The sequence below is a fragment of the Populus euphratica genome, unplaced genomic scaffold (genome assembly GCF_000495115.2).
Source record: "Populus euphratica unplaced genomic scaffold, PopEup_1.0 scaffold793.1, whole genome shotgun sequence".
NCBI classification, from domain to species: Eukaryota; Viridiplantae; Streptophyta; class Magnoliopsida; order Malpighiales; family Salicaceae; genus Populus; species Populus euphratica.
Genome location: NW_011500656.1, coordinates 61,772 through 75,602, shown reverse-complemented (window position 1 = coordinate 75,602; position 13,831 = coordinate 61,772). Strand labels below are relative to the sequence as shown.

Below are 13,831 nucleotides of genomic sequence, written 5' to 3'. Positions count from 1 at the left end.
AGTTTTATCTCATAAGCCCAAAACATGTAAAATAACTTGTTTTAAATTTGGACTACGATCTCTTTATCTGTTATTTCACTTGCTTGTTCAAGATGTTATTAGAGGATTGAAGATATATATATATATGAAACAATTTATAAAAATGCGTGACATTATTAACCATATGTCATTATAAATGCAGACGAGCAATAACTAATATTGAAAAGTAAAATGAATTAAAATATTAAAAATCTTTAAATTAATTAATTTCAACAATTTAAACATAATTTAATTTAAAGCAATTACAAGGGTATGCAAGTTAGTTAATTACTGAAATAAGGTGTTAATTAACATAAAAAAATAATTATGGTTTTTATTTAAATAAATACTAATAATTAAAAAAATATTTATTCATGAAACAAAATAAATCAAATTTTTAGATTAAAATATATAATAATCTACACTAAAAATATTTGATAAGATTTACAATTATTATATAGTTAAAACATGTGGGGAAAACACTCTAGATTTTCACACATGTTACTGTAAATTGCTATAATATTTTTATTTTTATTTTTTTTGTGTTTTGGTTTTTTTATTTTTCCTAATTTTTATTCTTTTTTTCATTTGTTTTTAGTTTTTTTCCTAAAATTTCCTTTGTTAATTTTATTTTTTTAATATTAAGTTGGTTAAGAATTTAATTTTATAATTCTTTTTCTTTAAAACACTATAAATTGCTACAACGTTTTTTCATATAATTTTTTTTATGATTTTTTTTCAAAATTGTTTGTGATTTTATTTTTTTTAACAGTGAGTTAGTTGAGAATTACAATTGTAGCCTTTTTTTTTTTAAAAAAAAACATTGTGAATTGCTACAACGTTTCCTAACATAGTTTTTTTTGTTATAATTTTTTTCAAAATTATTTGTCGATTTTATTTTTTTAATATTGAGTTAATTGAAAATTACAACTATATTTTTTCTCACAAAACTTTGTGAATTGCTACAGTATTTTCCTATATGATTGTTTTTGTTTTTTATGATTTTTTTAAAATTATTTTTGTCAATTGTATTTTCTAATATTAAACTGGTTGAGAATTATAATTATAATATGTATGGAAAACATGGTAGCTTTCCTCACAAATTATTGTGGATTGCTATAGTGTTTCTCACAATATTTTTTATTAGTTAAGTTTTTTTTTCAAATTATTTCTGTTGATTTTATTTTTTTTAATATTAAGCTGGTCAAAAATTATAATTATAAGAAATTATAAGTAAAGCTAAATCATGTGAGATAAGTATTATAGTTTTCTTTACAAAACACTTTGGATTCCTATAGTGTTTTACCATGTGATTTTTTCCTTTTTTTGTTATGATTTTTTTAAATTATCTTTTTTAATTTTATTTTTTATAATTTTAACATGGTTGTGAATTACAATTACATATAAGGTTAAATTATGTGGGGAAAGCACTGTAACTTCTTACATAAAACACTATGAATTGCTATAGTATTTCCCAACAAGGTTTTTTCCCTCCTTTTTTTGTGTTTTTTTTTGTTATGATTTTTTTCAAGATTATTTTTATTGATTTTATTTTTTAATATTAAATTGGTTGAGAATTACAATTACAGTTACAATATATGGAGAAAACATTACACCTTTCCTCACAAATTACTGTAAATTACTATAGTGTTTCACCATATATTTTTTTTTGTTAAGTTTGTTTTTTAAATTATTTTTGTTGATTTTATTTTCTTAATATTGAGTTGTGTGAGAATTTAGATTTGTAATTTATTTTTCTTTAAAACATTTTGGATTCTGTCGTGTTCCCCTATATTTTTTTGTTTTTTTTATTATATTTTTTTATAAAATTATCTTTATTGATTTTATTGTTTTAATATTAAATTACTTGAGAATTACAATTACAATAAGACTAAATCATGTAAGGATAACATTATAGTTTTAATTACAAAACATTATAGATTGCTATAATGTTTTTCTATATGAGCTTTTTTTATGATTTTTTTAAATTTTTGTTGATTTTTTTAATATTGATTCGATAAAGAATTTAGCTTTATAATTTTTTATTAATAAAAAATTAAATCATATAGTAAAAAGATAAATAATATAGAGAAAATACTATATTTTTTCTCATAAAATATTATACATTACTATAAATCATTCTATTCAGTTTATAAATTTTTAATTATCAATATAATTTTTTTCATATCATAACATTGGCTCCATTATATATTTATTTTCTATTATTTATATAGTATTTATTTGTAATTATAATATTATATAGCACATTTATTACATAATTCCGCGGCATGCGCAGTCAGAGATTTTCTATTTTATCCAACGTCTAACAGACACGAAACACGATCGACACACATTAAATACAAAATATGGAGTCCGGCCCATGTCTAATACAGCCCAGTAATATTAACCACCTCATTAACCATTTAACTAAAAGTATCTAACATCACACGTGGTGTTGGTTAGCTTGATTATAACTCTATCGGTTGGCACTTATAAGCTACTTCTAGACGTTAGTTACTCGGTTACCTCTACCTCTTGCTCTGCGATTAATTTCTCTCTCCCTGGTTAACTAGCTAATCATCTCAGGTATGCAAACCTAATCCAATATTTTTATTTTCATTTTTTTGGTAATCACTTGATTCTTTCTGATTACACATAAATATCGAGTTCATTATTTTTTTGATGTTTTCTGATGAATTAATTAATTGTTGTCTTCTTTTTGTGATTACAAATAATCCCCCAAGTATCAAGAAATGCATGTTGATCAATTCTTTTCATGGGTTATTTCCACTTATTATATAGCCTGGTAATATGGGCGTTTCTTTAATTGTTCTTTACCTTGGAAATATGTTTTGAAGATTTGAAGATTTATGCATGACTATAGACTAATCTATTATAGAAATTCATGTTAACAGTTCAAGGAAGAGCATCTAATGATTTTTTGTTGTACTATGAGGGGGATGTGAGGGAGGGACCGCTGGAGGTTATGGACCTTAGGATTGCAAGATATGGCTAGGCTGCATGGAAATGATAATGCATATTGTCTTATTCTGACATTTTTCTTATCTTAACTATCCTTTAAAAACTTGCCTTTTCTGTGTATATAATTGCACTATCTCTATAAGGTGTTGAAATGATGATTTCTAGAAACAAAAATTGGCCGTGTTAGAATATGCTGCTAAGATTTTATATATATACCTCCTCAATCAGGTCAGCTTATATCTAGCGTGCACATTGTAAAACTTCACCATGTATCCTGGTGGTTACACTGCTGAGGTTACAAGCTTATCTCCTAAAGCAGAAGAGAAGGATGTGTACGAATTTTTTTCTCACTGTGGTGCTATTGAGCATGTTGAAATCATCAGGTAATATGCGTCAACTGAGCTTCTTGCTTGCAAATTATGAATTTACTCCTAAGAGAAATTTCCATCAGAGTATATTTACAAATCATCAGTATATTTATGCCACTATATACTTGAAAAACTGATTAGTGAATGCTTCTTTTGTAAAAGGCCAAAAAATGAAATGCATATGTTTTTCCCTTTCAACTATGTGGGAATCAGTGATTGTGATAGATAGATTGATAATATTAATTTATGACATGTTTGGAGTCTAACTCCATCCCTAAAATAATTGCAATTCTTTTGCTGGAGGATTCCAATAATTGTCCTTTCCATTGAACCAAGATTGGTATGTTTAAAGAACTCTAATGCAGTCTCTGAAATTGAAGTGCTTCTTGAACAAAAATTGAAACTAAGGTTTGAATTCTTCATGTGTTTCTCATAAAAGCTTTTCCATTATTCAGTATTCATTCCTCTGCATTTCTTTATTTATTCGGTATTGTCAATTTCCATTATTTGGTAATCGTTCCTCTGCCTTTCTTTATTCATCTGATAAATTAGGAATGTATTTTCCCACGCTTTTTCTCACAAAATATGAGGTTGAACATTACTATCTACAATCATGTAGGGTATTCTTAGTTGCTCACTTATTTTTCTATATTTAAGTATAAAATATTATGGAAAAGAGGCAGGCATTTGATGAGGTGTCAACATTATGTTCTGGTAACAATTACAAATAACAGGAACTTGCACATATCAAGAGATGAATCAAAGAGTGTTGATAGGCCAGTGTTGAATGCTATCCCTATGTTTCTTCGATTGTTGTACACTTGCCTAGCTGCTTTCGGTTCTGGAGCCTGCATTATGTTTGCACAATCAAATCACACACATCTATTCATTGTTATTTTTCCATGGTCATAAACTGTATTTGACTTGAGGAATGCTTACTCTGAAAACAGATCTGGTGAATATGCTTGTACTGCATACGTAACATTTAAAGATGCCTACGGTCTTCAAACTGCTATCCTGCTCAGTGCAAGTTTCTGCTCTCACTCCTGGCAATAAAAATATTTACTTGATATAGTTAGTTACTTGATATAGTTGGGGGAAAAAAAAAAAAGTTTGTGAGCCATTTTGTTTAACCTACCCTCATAGCTATTTTCCTCATCAATTTACTTTCTAAGACATCAAGATGGAAAATTCAATTTTCCTCTGCTATTATTGTGATAAAGATTTTTTTTTTCTGCTTCAAAGTATGACCGTATGTGGAATCATAAATCGGAATGACCATTGAACTAGAAGTTCATCATTACCTCTTAAGAAAACGTTTTTGGATTACCTCTATATTTTAATCACTTGAACTGTTTATAATTTCTCTTTTAATTGTTGTTTATGCGATCATCATTAGGAAATCAGCTAATGATTTCACATGCTTACTGATGGCAAATTGATCGTTAGTTTTCCTTTTCTGAGAAATTCATTTTGAAGGCTACCTTTTAGCTACATAATAAACTTGAATGAATTTCTTTTTTCTTTTCGTATTGTATCGAACTTCAGCTTTCAGCTGAATGATCCAATAGCCATCATGATCACCTACTTGGTTCTTTGGCCTAGCTATCTGAAATTTTCTTAGTGGTTAATAGATTTATTTTTCTCTAATTTTATGTTTTAGGGAGCCACCATTGTAGATCAACGTGTTTGCATAACACACTGGGGAACTTTTGTGGATGAATTTGATGCTTGGGGCAGTTCATCAAAGGATGAAGGAAACACCAGCTCAGCGGTAATATCTTTACTTGTGGTAGCATGCTGAGTGCTCTTTTTACTATCCCATTTATTTTGTATGCAAGTTTACAAATTCTTAAGCTCATCGGTTTAAGTTGAGTGTGGTAAAATTTATGTAATCTCGAAATTTGAAATATTTCTTCAAAAACTCAATAAGAGGTAAAGGATAGCTGTTTCCTCTTGCAACCTATTGGACAGAAAATCAAAGGTACAATACTATGTTTTGGATGTATCAACACTCGATACATCCAGAGTTCAACAAGCATGTTTTGGTCAATGTCCAGTTAAAACATACCTGCAAGTTACGAAGACAATACGATAGATACTAATTGACAATATAAGCAACCCGACTGGGTGATTTAATAAAACAATTGATGTTTATCATACAAGTGAACGGGTTGAAGTGCATCTCAATGATGCAACCAAGCCAAATCACATCTTTATATGGGTCATGATACCCTTGTATCTAAGAAGTCCTGAATTGGGTGCATAGTTTTGGAATTGGATGCCACCATGCTGTACAGCATGCTCTTCCTTGGATGCACTATCTATTATTTTTAACACTGATTGTGAGCATTGCACCCTGCTTAATAATTGTTCATAGCAAGTGAAATGACACGGTACCTCATAGTTTTCTATTAGCGTACCTTCCCTTTTGAACCAACTCTTCTACATTCTTGGCAGGGAATTCCCTTCAACCAGTTTGTTTCTACTCCTGGAGAAGCAGTAACTGTTGCTCAGGAAGTTGTTAAAACAATGTTATCCAAGGGATACATTTTGGGAAAAGATGCAATGGTCAAGGCCAAAGCTTTTGACGAATCTCATCAAGTCTTGGCTACCGCAGCTGCCAAGGTGTCAGAGCTAAGCAATAGAATCGGGCTCGCTGACAAGATTTTTGCAGGAATGGAAACTGTGAAATGTGTGGATGAGAAGTACCATGTTTCAGAATTCACCATATCAGCTGCTAATGCTGTAGTCAACAGCCCCTACTTTGCTAAGGGAGCTCTTTGGGTTTCTGGTGTTTTGACACAGGCAGCCGAAGCTGCAGCTGATTTGGGCAAGAAGGCTAGCACATGAGTGAGGTTTTTCTTTCAAACAGCAGCAAGGGTCTTTTACTTCTGTTCTTGTATAAAAATAAATATAAGTCTTTTTAGATTCAGCTACTCTTACACGGATTAGCTTCTAATGCTTTAACGAATAGCAGCTACTATGCGAAGGGAGTACTTTGTGTTCTTGGCCCTATTGACATGTGAAGCTTAGAAGTTGTTTTTTAGCTACTATGCTAAGGGAGCAGTATGTGTTTTTGGCCTTTTGACATGTGAAGCTTAAAAGTTGTATTTTAGCTACTGGAGTTCAATGCCCAGGACTTTGCGCAGTTCTGGACATAAGGCTCAAGATACATCTAATGGATCATTGATGTCTATACCTAACATTTTCAGTTGTTGGTTTTTTTTAATTATTTTAATTATGGTGGTTGATATCACAATTCTTCAACTGCATGGTTTAGTTGGGCAGCTGTTGATACATCTTATTCACTGAAAGTCTTTACATGTGTAAATGGAAACTAAGCGGTAGGATGCAGATCGATTCTCTTGGATTCTTATGGTTGGCAGCTATGTGACGGTGCGTTTTACAGCTTGCAAGTTCTGAATACAGCTCCTTGACAAATGAATTGTCAAATCTCTTGAATAATCGACCTTCGTTGCTATATGCTTGTTGTAACTGTTCGTGATTGTGTGATGATGGAGTGTTTATTTCAAAGTGTGGATGTAGTTATTTTATTTAAAAAATTTTATGTTAAAATATATCAAAATAATATTTTTTTTATTTTTTAAAAATTATTTTTAAGATTATTATATCAAAATAATTTTAAATATATATAAAAAATTAATTTTTTAAAAAACATTGTTTGCACATGGATTCTAATATTCTAGCAATCTGGTTCCTTTCCGAGGACCACAAAGCTGAACCATCATTTATGCTGGTCGGTCAGCAAAAGTTTTGAGCATTCGACGCCCAGGACTGGTCTTGCAAGGCAAGCATACCGGAAAATAAGTTTCTCTATACAATTGACTGCCACTAACATCCATGAATGTTGGATCTTGGCTGCCAAGTATTTCAACATCAGTTCTTTGTATTGCGACCGTCTTATGAGCACATCGGAGGAGGGTTGGCTACTTGGCTTCTTGACGTTTGTGAATTATAATGCCTACTTTTCTAGTCTTTGGTTACGCATTAACTAATTTCTGATCTTTCTGATTGCGTTTTCTTGTCTGCCAGCCTCTTAATGATGTCGTTCTTTACCCTACGAAAACGCAGACCCACTATGCCTCTCTTTAGTCCTCACAGCCTAATAGCTCCTTTAATCCGCCAAAAATTGTGCCTCAAGAAGCAACCCTTATCTTCTACCATCCATCATTAATGCCTCGTTTTGCGAAACTTGCCCTAAAAAAGCATGAATCATCTTCCAAAATGCCACCTATAAAATACTTTATGTAATTAAGCTATACATTTTGCATCACTTTAACCACTTTCCGAACCCAATAATTGTGTGATTATGGATAGAGAAATCTTACGCAAGGGCCCTTGTTTCTCACAATAAGACAAGCAGAACCATGACCAATTATTATATGGATCAGTGGGATTATAGAGCCTTGTTCAAAACGTTTCAACACATCGTGCATTTGTTGCCTTTAGCCTCAACTTGATGGAATTGTTTTGACGAACATTTATGGCACAGGTAGCTGATAAGTAGTAGTTTGTTCTCTACTTGTGTTTCTTTTGCTCACTGATTGCCCTTTGCCCGTGACCACCCAAACTGAAGTCAACTTGATTAGACAGATCTGTGTCATGTAGCCAGTGTTGTGATTTTGTGGCTGGACTGTAAGGGATACTTATGAACTTGGATTCAGCGACAGGATTTGAAATGAGATGATGAGCAGGTACAGAAGGCTATTTGGAAACCTTCGGCTGATTTATGTTGTTCTATTCATGTGTCTTTTTATGAAATCTCCATTCGGCATTGCATGAATATAATCATAATATACCTTTAGTTTAAGAGTTCGAGAACTGCTGTTTGTTTTTTTATTGATAAATATATTAAAATAATATTTTTTATTTTTTTAAAATTATTTTTATATCAAAATAATCTTAAAAATAATAAAAAATTCAATCTCTACCATCCTAACACAATTCAAATCAAAGGTTGAATAACTTATGGGACCTGGCGCCGCAGGCTATGCATCTAGTGGCCTACCTCCGCAAATGATATGGGAAGAATTTTATAACAGAATCTTTGATGGAACGAGTCAATTTCTGTTACAATTTTTTATGGTCTCTGGATAGTCAGTTACCTCCAAGCTTTTTTTTTATCTTATTAATAAACTAAAACAAGAAAGGTTCAGACAAAGTTATTTATTGTAAACTGAGTAAATAAGGCCACTAATGAAAGAAATATTCTGGGAATTGCGGTCGTGTTCATAAGTAAGAACAAGGTGGCTTTTCTTCGATTGCGTTTATTTCAAAGGAATTGCTCATTTATTAAAGAATAGAAGTTGAAACTTTGGAAGGACTGTGAGGCCAACCACTACTTGCCCTTCTCTTGGACCTCATTAGTCCAAACAAACAGCATTGACCTTGTCCCTCTTCTTAAGGGAACCTGCCCTAACTCCGACCACCCATACATCTTCACCTACCTTGTTATTATATAGAAAACGCAACAATTAACAATTCACGCGGCTTCATTCTACTGAGATTAATATATTTTATAGCTGAAAAAAAATTTATTATAAAAGTGGGTAGTTATTTTTTAAAATATTTTTTGTTTAAAAAATTATTAAAAAAATATTTTAAAAAAATTATTTTTAATATAACATATTAAAATAATATGAAGATACTAAATAAATATTAATTAAAAATAAAAAAATTATTTTTTTCAAAAATATTCTTGAAATACAAAAATAAACATATTCTAATTCCTATTATATCAACAAGAAAAAATTGAAGCAAGATCATCATCTTAAAAAAACATAATGAACATTTAAGTTATCTAGGTGGGAATATGATGCTTAAAAAAACATAATGAACATTTAAGTTATTTAGGTGGGAATTATTTTTAAATATGTTTTATTGAGATTAATATATTCCATATCTCAATAAAAATTTATTACTAAAATGAATTATTTTTTAAAATATTTTTTGTTTGAAAATATATTAAAATAATATTTTAATTTTTATTTATATTTTTAAATAAAAAATATTTTTAACCACAGCTATACCGTACTCTTAATAGTGAAAATACTAAATAAATATTAATTAAAAATAAAAAAATTTAATTTTTTTCAAAAACATTCTTAAAATACAAAAAGAAACATATCCTAATTCCTATTGCATCAACAAAAAAATTGAAGCGTGATCATCATTTAAAAAAAACATTAATGAATATTTAAGTTATTTAGGGTGTGTTTGGAAATACAATACAAACTACATTTCTAAAATTTTTAAGTTTTTTTAGTTTAAAATAAATTTATTATATTTTTAAATTATTTTGATATATAGATGAAAAACATAATTTTAACCAAATATAAAATATTATTTTAATATGTTTTTAAATAAAAAATATTTTAAATCACAACTAATATCATATTCTTGTACTTAATCCACTATTGAGATGCCATAATTTTGCTTCCAAAGTCGCTCACAATTGAGTGCAAATGTAATGATCACATGGATACTTGCATTTTGGGACCTAGGTAAAGAGTCCTAATAATGTTTGCTAAGAAATGATTGTCTTCAACAGAAGAGTTACCAGAGCTCTCATTACACTGGGAAAACCCTAGAAGAGAAGCACATAAAATTCAAAATTATAGCTAAAGCAAGCACTTCAATAAGCTCCGAAAGAGAAGATCTTGATATAAATTAGGAGAGCATAAGAGGAAGAACGTGAAAATATTACTCTTTATAAGTATCCTGAACTTCCTATCAAGGAAAAAAAGGAAGTATTACAATATAATTTTTCTCCGTAACACACACAAAGTAAGTATCCAAACATCAGAATACATGACTGACTGAGGATTCTCTGATGAACATGCTTGTAGAATACCTTATTCCCAATTTCTCTATTGCATTTTTCAGTATGAACCTCACTTCAAACGTACCAAAAACAAACCACTGTACAACAAACAACTTTCAAGGAAAAACCCAGAACGAAAAAAGATAGGAGAAACAAAAATCCTGATCACCCATCGATCAAAACTAGTCACAGCAACTGGGGCAGCGTATAAGTCCATTCTCATTGCAATCAGGGCAACGTTGAAACCCATATTCATTACTCTCTTCACTTTCTTCTAACTCTTCTAGTTCTTCATCGTCACCTTCACAATATATCTTACAACTCCCTGAACATGTCTCACAAGGCACAAACCTGATATCCCCACAAGCCTCACAAGCCCCTCCAACTCCACCTCCACCACCATCATCCAACATTTCACACCCTTCAACCATTTTCTCTAGCAGACCTTCCTCGTGCATTCGCCGAATTTCCTCTGCTCCGCCAACGTATTTTCTCCCAATAAACACTCTTGGTAGCCCTCCCCCGCTAAACCCTTCGTTCATGAGCTCTCTCAACTCTTCCTTGAACCCTGAATGCATTGATACATCTCGTTCATCAACACGAACTCCTAAGCTTTTTAAAATCACCCTCACATGGCAACAAGCCTCGTATGTTTTGCGCACCCCTCGCAAGCTTGTAAAATAAACAATTAACTTATCCTTACTGCGCTTACAATCTTTTGCAACAAAATCTACCTCCGTAGCATCATTCACAGGCAACGAAGAATCGTCGCTGTCAAGATGAGGTTGTCTTTCACTATCAATTGGCTTAATGTAAAATGGATGTGTGGGAGAGAGCTCTTCCAATGATTTTCTAAATGTAGAGATGACTTCAGGATCGAATTCCAGACATTTGGAAGTAGCATCCTCGTCTACAACTTGAAGCCACCCAGACTTAATATTATCAGGAGAAAGGTTGCCATTCTGCAGAAAATTAGTTTTGTGACAATCAGATATTGGACTTGGATCACGAGAAATATCAAAAGAGAAACTGCGAAACCGATGAGATGAACAAGGATTCATCACATCTTCAAGCCCTTCCATCAATTCCCAAGTATTGATAGTTTCTGGCTCTCCAGGTGGTGTCATAATCGGAGTCCTTGGAACAACTTTGGGGATTTTTTCTTGGATCATATTAGACCAAGTCCTGGCTTCAATCAGTCCCGTTGAAAACTCCTCCTTGCTATTCAATTCTTTACTCTTCTTTACAAGCCCATTTGATCCATTAACATCACCAACATTCTTCCATTGATCATCGCCTTTTACAATAACATCAATAGTCCCATTCTGATTCGCGGAATCAAGCGCGAGTGTACCTAATGTGGTGGAGGTGAGTGCCACCACGTGGTAGCTATCGCCTTTTTGTTGTGGTGGATGAACAACATGCATTGAATAGCTTCGAGGCAGCGGTGAGTACGGTGACTGGCAATGCTTGCATCGCTTTTGCTTCGAACTCCCGCAGCCCATTTTTTTCCCCACAATTCAAAATCAATTGAATTTCAAAACAAGCAAAACTCAAAAATCAAATGACATAAAAACCAGTGAAATAATTCCTCCTGTCAGGAGGATGAGTTGGATTAAACGGTCTGTTTGGTAGAGATTGTGATGAAAAAACAAGCAACAAAAAGGATGATTACGAAAAGATTAGATGATTACAAAAAGATTAGATGATTAAGAAATTGCTTAAAATCGAAGGGAGAATGAGAAAGGAAGCTTCTTTCTTGTTTTGGGGATGTGACAGAGGAGAACAATAGTAATAAAGATCATCACCTGAATTTACCTGTATCATAAATAAGGGAAGACTGCAAGGACGAGATTCAACAAAACAGGTTGAACAACATTAAAAACATCAACAGACAACTAACTGCCTTGTTGGATTGCTTAATTGATGATTACAGGGGGGAGGGGGGGGTGAACAGAGTCCAATCTAATCCAAGAAAGACTTGTGTGAATGTAAATGAATGTATCATCCCCTTAAAAAAGCAAAAGTTTGGAACTTGAAGGAATGCTGGAGATGGGAACAGGAATTGAATTCTGTTTTGGAGTAAGAAGATGAATTGAATGAAGAAGGAGAGGTTTTTTTTTATGAAGATATCTGGGGGTTTCCAAAAATTAATGAAATCATTGAATAGAAAAAAAGGAAAGGGAAATTATGGAAGGAATGATGGAAAGGAAAGAAAGAAACCAAGAAAGTTTCTTGGTTACGAAAGAGATGGGAAATGAATGAAGAATTCTTGAAATCTTCAAAGTCAAAATACAAAGGCGCACCCACCTGTTCTTATAATAATATTTGTCTTCCTAGAATTTGAAAGGTTTGGTTCCCATTTCCATGTTTGTTTCCTTCTTTTTTTTTTTCTTTTTGGTTGGGTAAGCACTTGCATGTTTATTTTGCTGCGTCGATAACTAGTATTTTTTTATTAATTATTTTTTATATTTTTAGAATTCATTAAAAAAAACATTTATTTCCATTTATTATTATTCACTTTTAATTATATCTTTATAATTTAAAAATATTATTAAAAAAACTAATAAGATATCACAAATTAGCCTTTAAATATTATAAAACATATGTGGTGCAAAGAAAAAAATTAATTATTTATGGAATGACTCTCACTCTGTAAAGTTACGGGAGTTTTTATTTTTGAGTTTTTAAATGTTTTTAAAAAAATTAAATTTTTTTATTTTATTTATTTATTTCAAATTAATATATTTTTAATGTTTTTAAATTATTTTGATGTGATAATATTAAAAATAATTTTTTAAAAATAAATATTTAAACACAAAAAATTATTTAAAAAACAACTATATCAAATAAACTGTAAAATTTGACTAGTAGTTTATTAAATAAACTGTAAAATTTGACTAGTAGTTCAAGGACGTTACTTGCATATAAGTGAATTAACCCAAGTTTTGATTAAAAATTTAAATCACATAGTATAAAAGATTTTTTTAAAAAAATGAGACTGTGTTATTTTAATTAAAAAAATTATTTTTTTCACCAAAATTTAACCTAAGTTAAATCCTAAAGTGACAGATTATTAACTTGATCTACTGGAACCGACAAGGTCTTTTGCTAGTAAGAGAAAATGAAGGTGATGCCTTTTTGTAAAGGTGGCTGAGGCCAATGCCAGTTTCTCATTGGATCGTGTGATAATGTAAGGCAGATGGGGTTGTGGGGCAAGTTGCCAGGAAGGGAGCTTGTGAGTTTAGTGCGGTGTTTTCGTTTTCGCATTGCAATTTCCGAGTGTGGGAGGTGATCAATTTTCAAGAGAGTTCGATCACCTGTCATGCCTTGAGTAATTATAACAAAAGCTCATTATAGCTTCGGAGATAAATCATTGATTATCGGAATTGTGATTTTATGGTATAAATTTAATATTGGCTATTAAAAGAATTTAGATTTTTTTAAAAAATTTGTTAGTTATTATCAAATTAATAAAAAAAAATATTTTTTATTTTAAATGCATGGTGAAAGTATCAAAATATTTTAGAAGCAAAAAAAAAAAAAGACATCAAGAGGTAATATTGTGTTTTTCCAAAGGTTTTTTTTTATTATCAATTTAATTGAGGGTAATTTA

General features: G+C 31.0%; 2 protein-coding genes across 2 annotated transcripts; one reads left to right on the top strand and one right to left on the bottom strand.

The window, feature by feature from the left end:
* Positions 1–2,508: 2,508 nt before the first annotated feature.
* On the top strand, positions 2,509–6,572 carry LOC105115878 (uncharacterized). Its single transcript, XM_011012945.1, has 5 exons — positions 2,509–2,604; positions 3,229–3,383; positions 4,319–4,394; positions 5,032–5,142; positions 5,829–6,572. Exons 2-5 carry the CDS (start codon positions 3,268–3,270, stop codon positions 6,219–6,221), a joined length of 696 nt encoding a protein of 231 aa, XP_011011247.1. The 5' UTR covers positions 2,509–2,604; positions 3,229–3,267; the 3' UTR covers positions 6,222–6,572.
* A 3,505-nt stretch (positions 6,573–10,077) lies between these two features.
* Positions 10,078–12,536, bottom strand: LOC105115879 (Glutaredoxin family protein). Its single transcript, XM_011012946.1, has one exon. The coding sequence runs from the start codon at positions 11,718–11,720 to the stop codon at positions 10,398–10,400; it is 1,323 nt and encodes a 440-aa protein (XP_011011248.1). The 5' UTR covers positions 11,721–12,536; the 3' UTR covers positions 10,078–10,397.
* Positions 12,537–13,831: the final 1,295 nt, after the last annotated feature.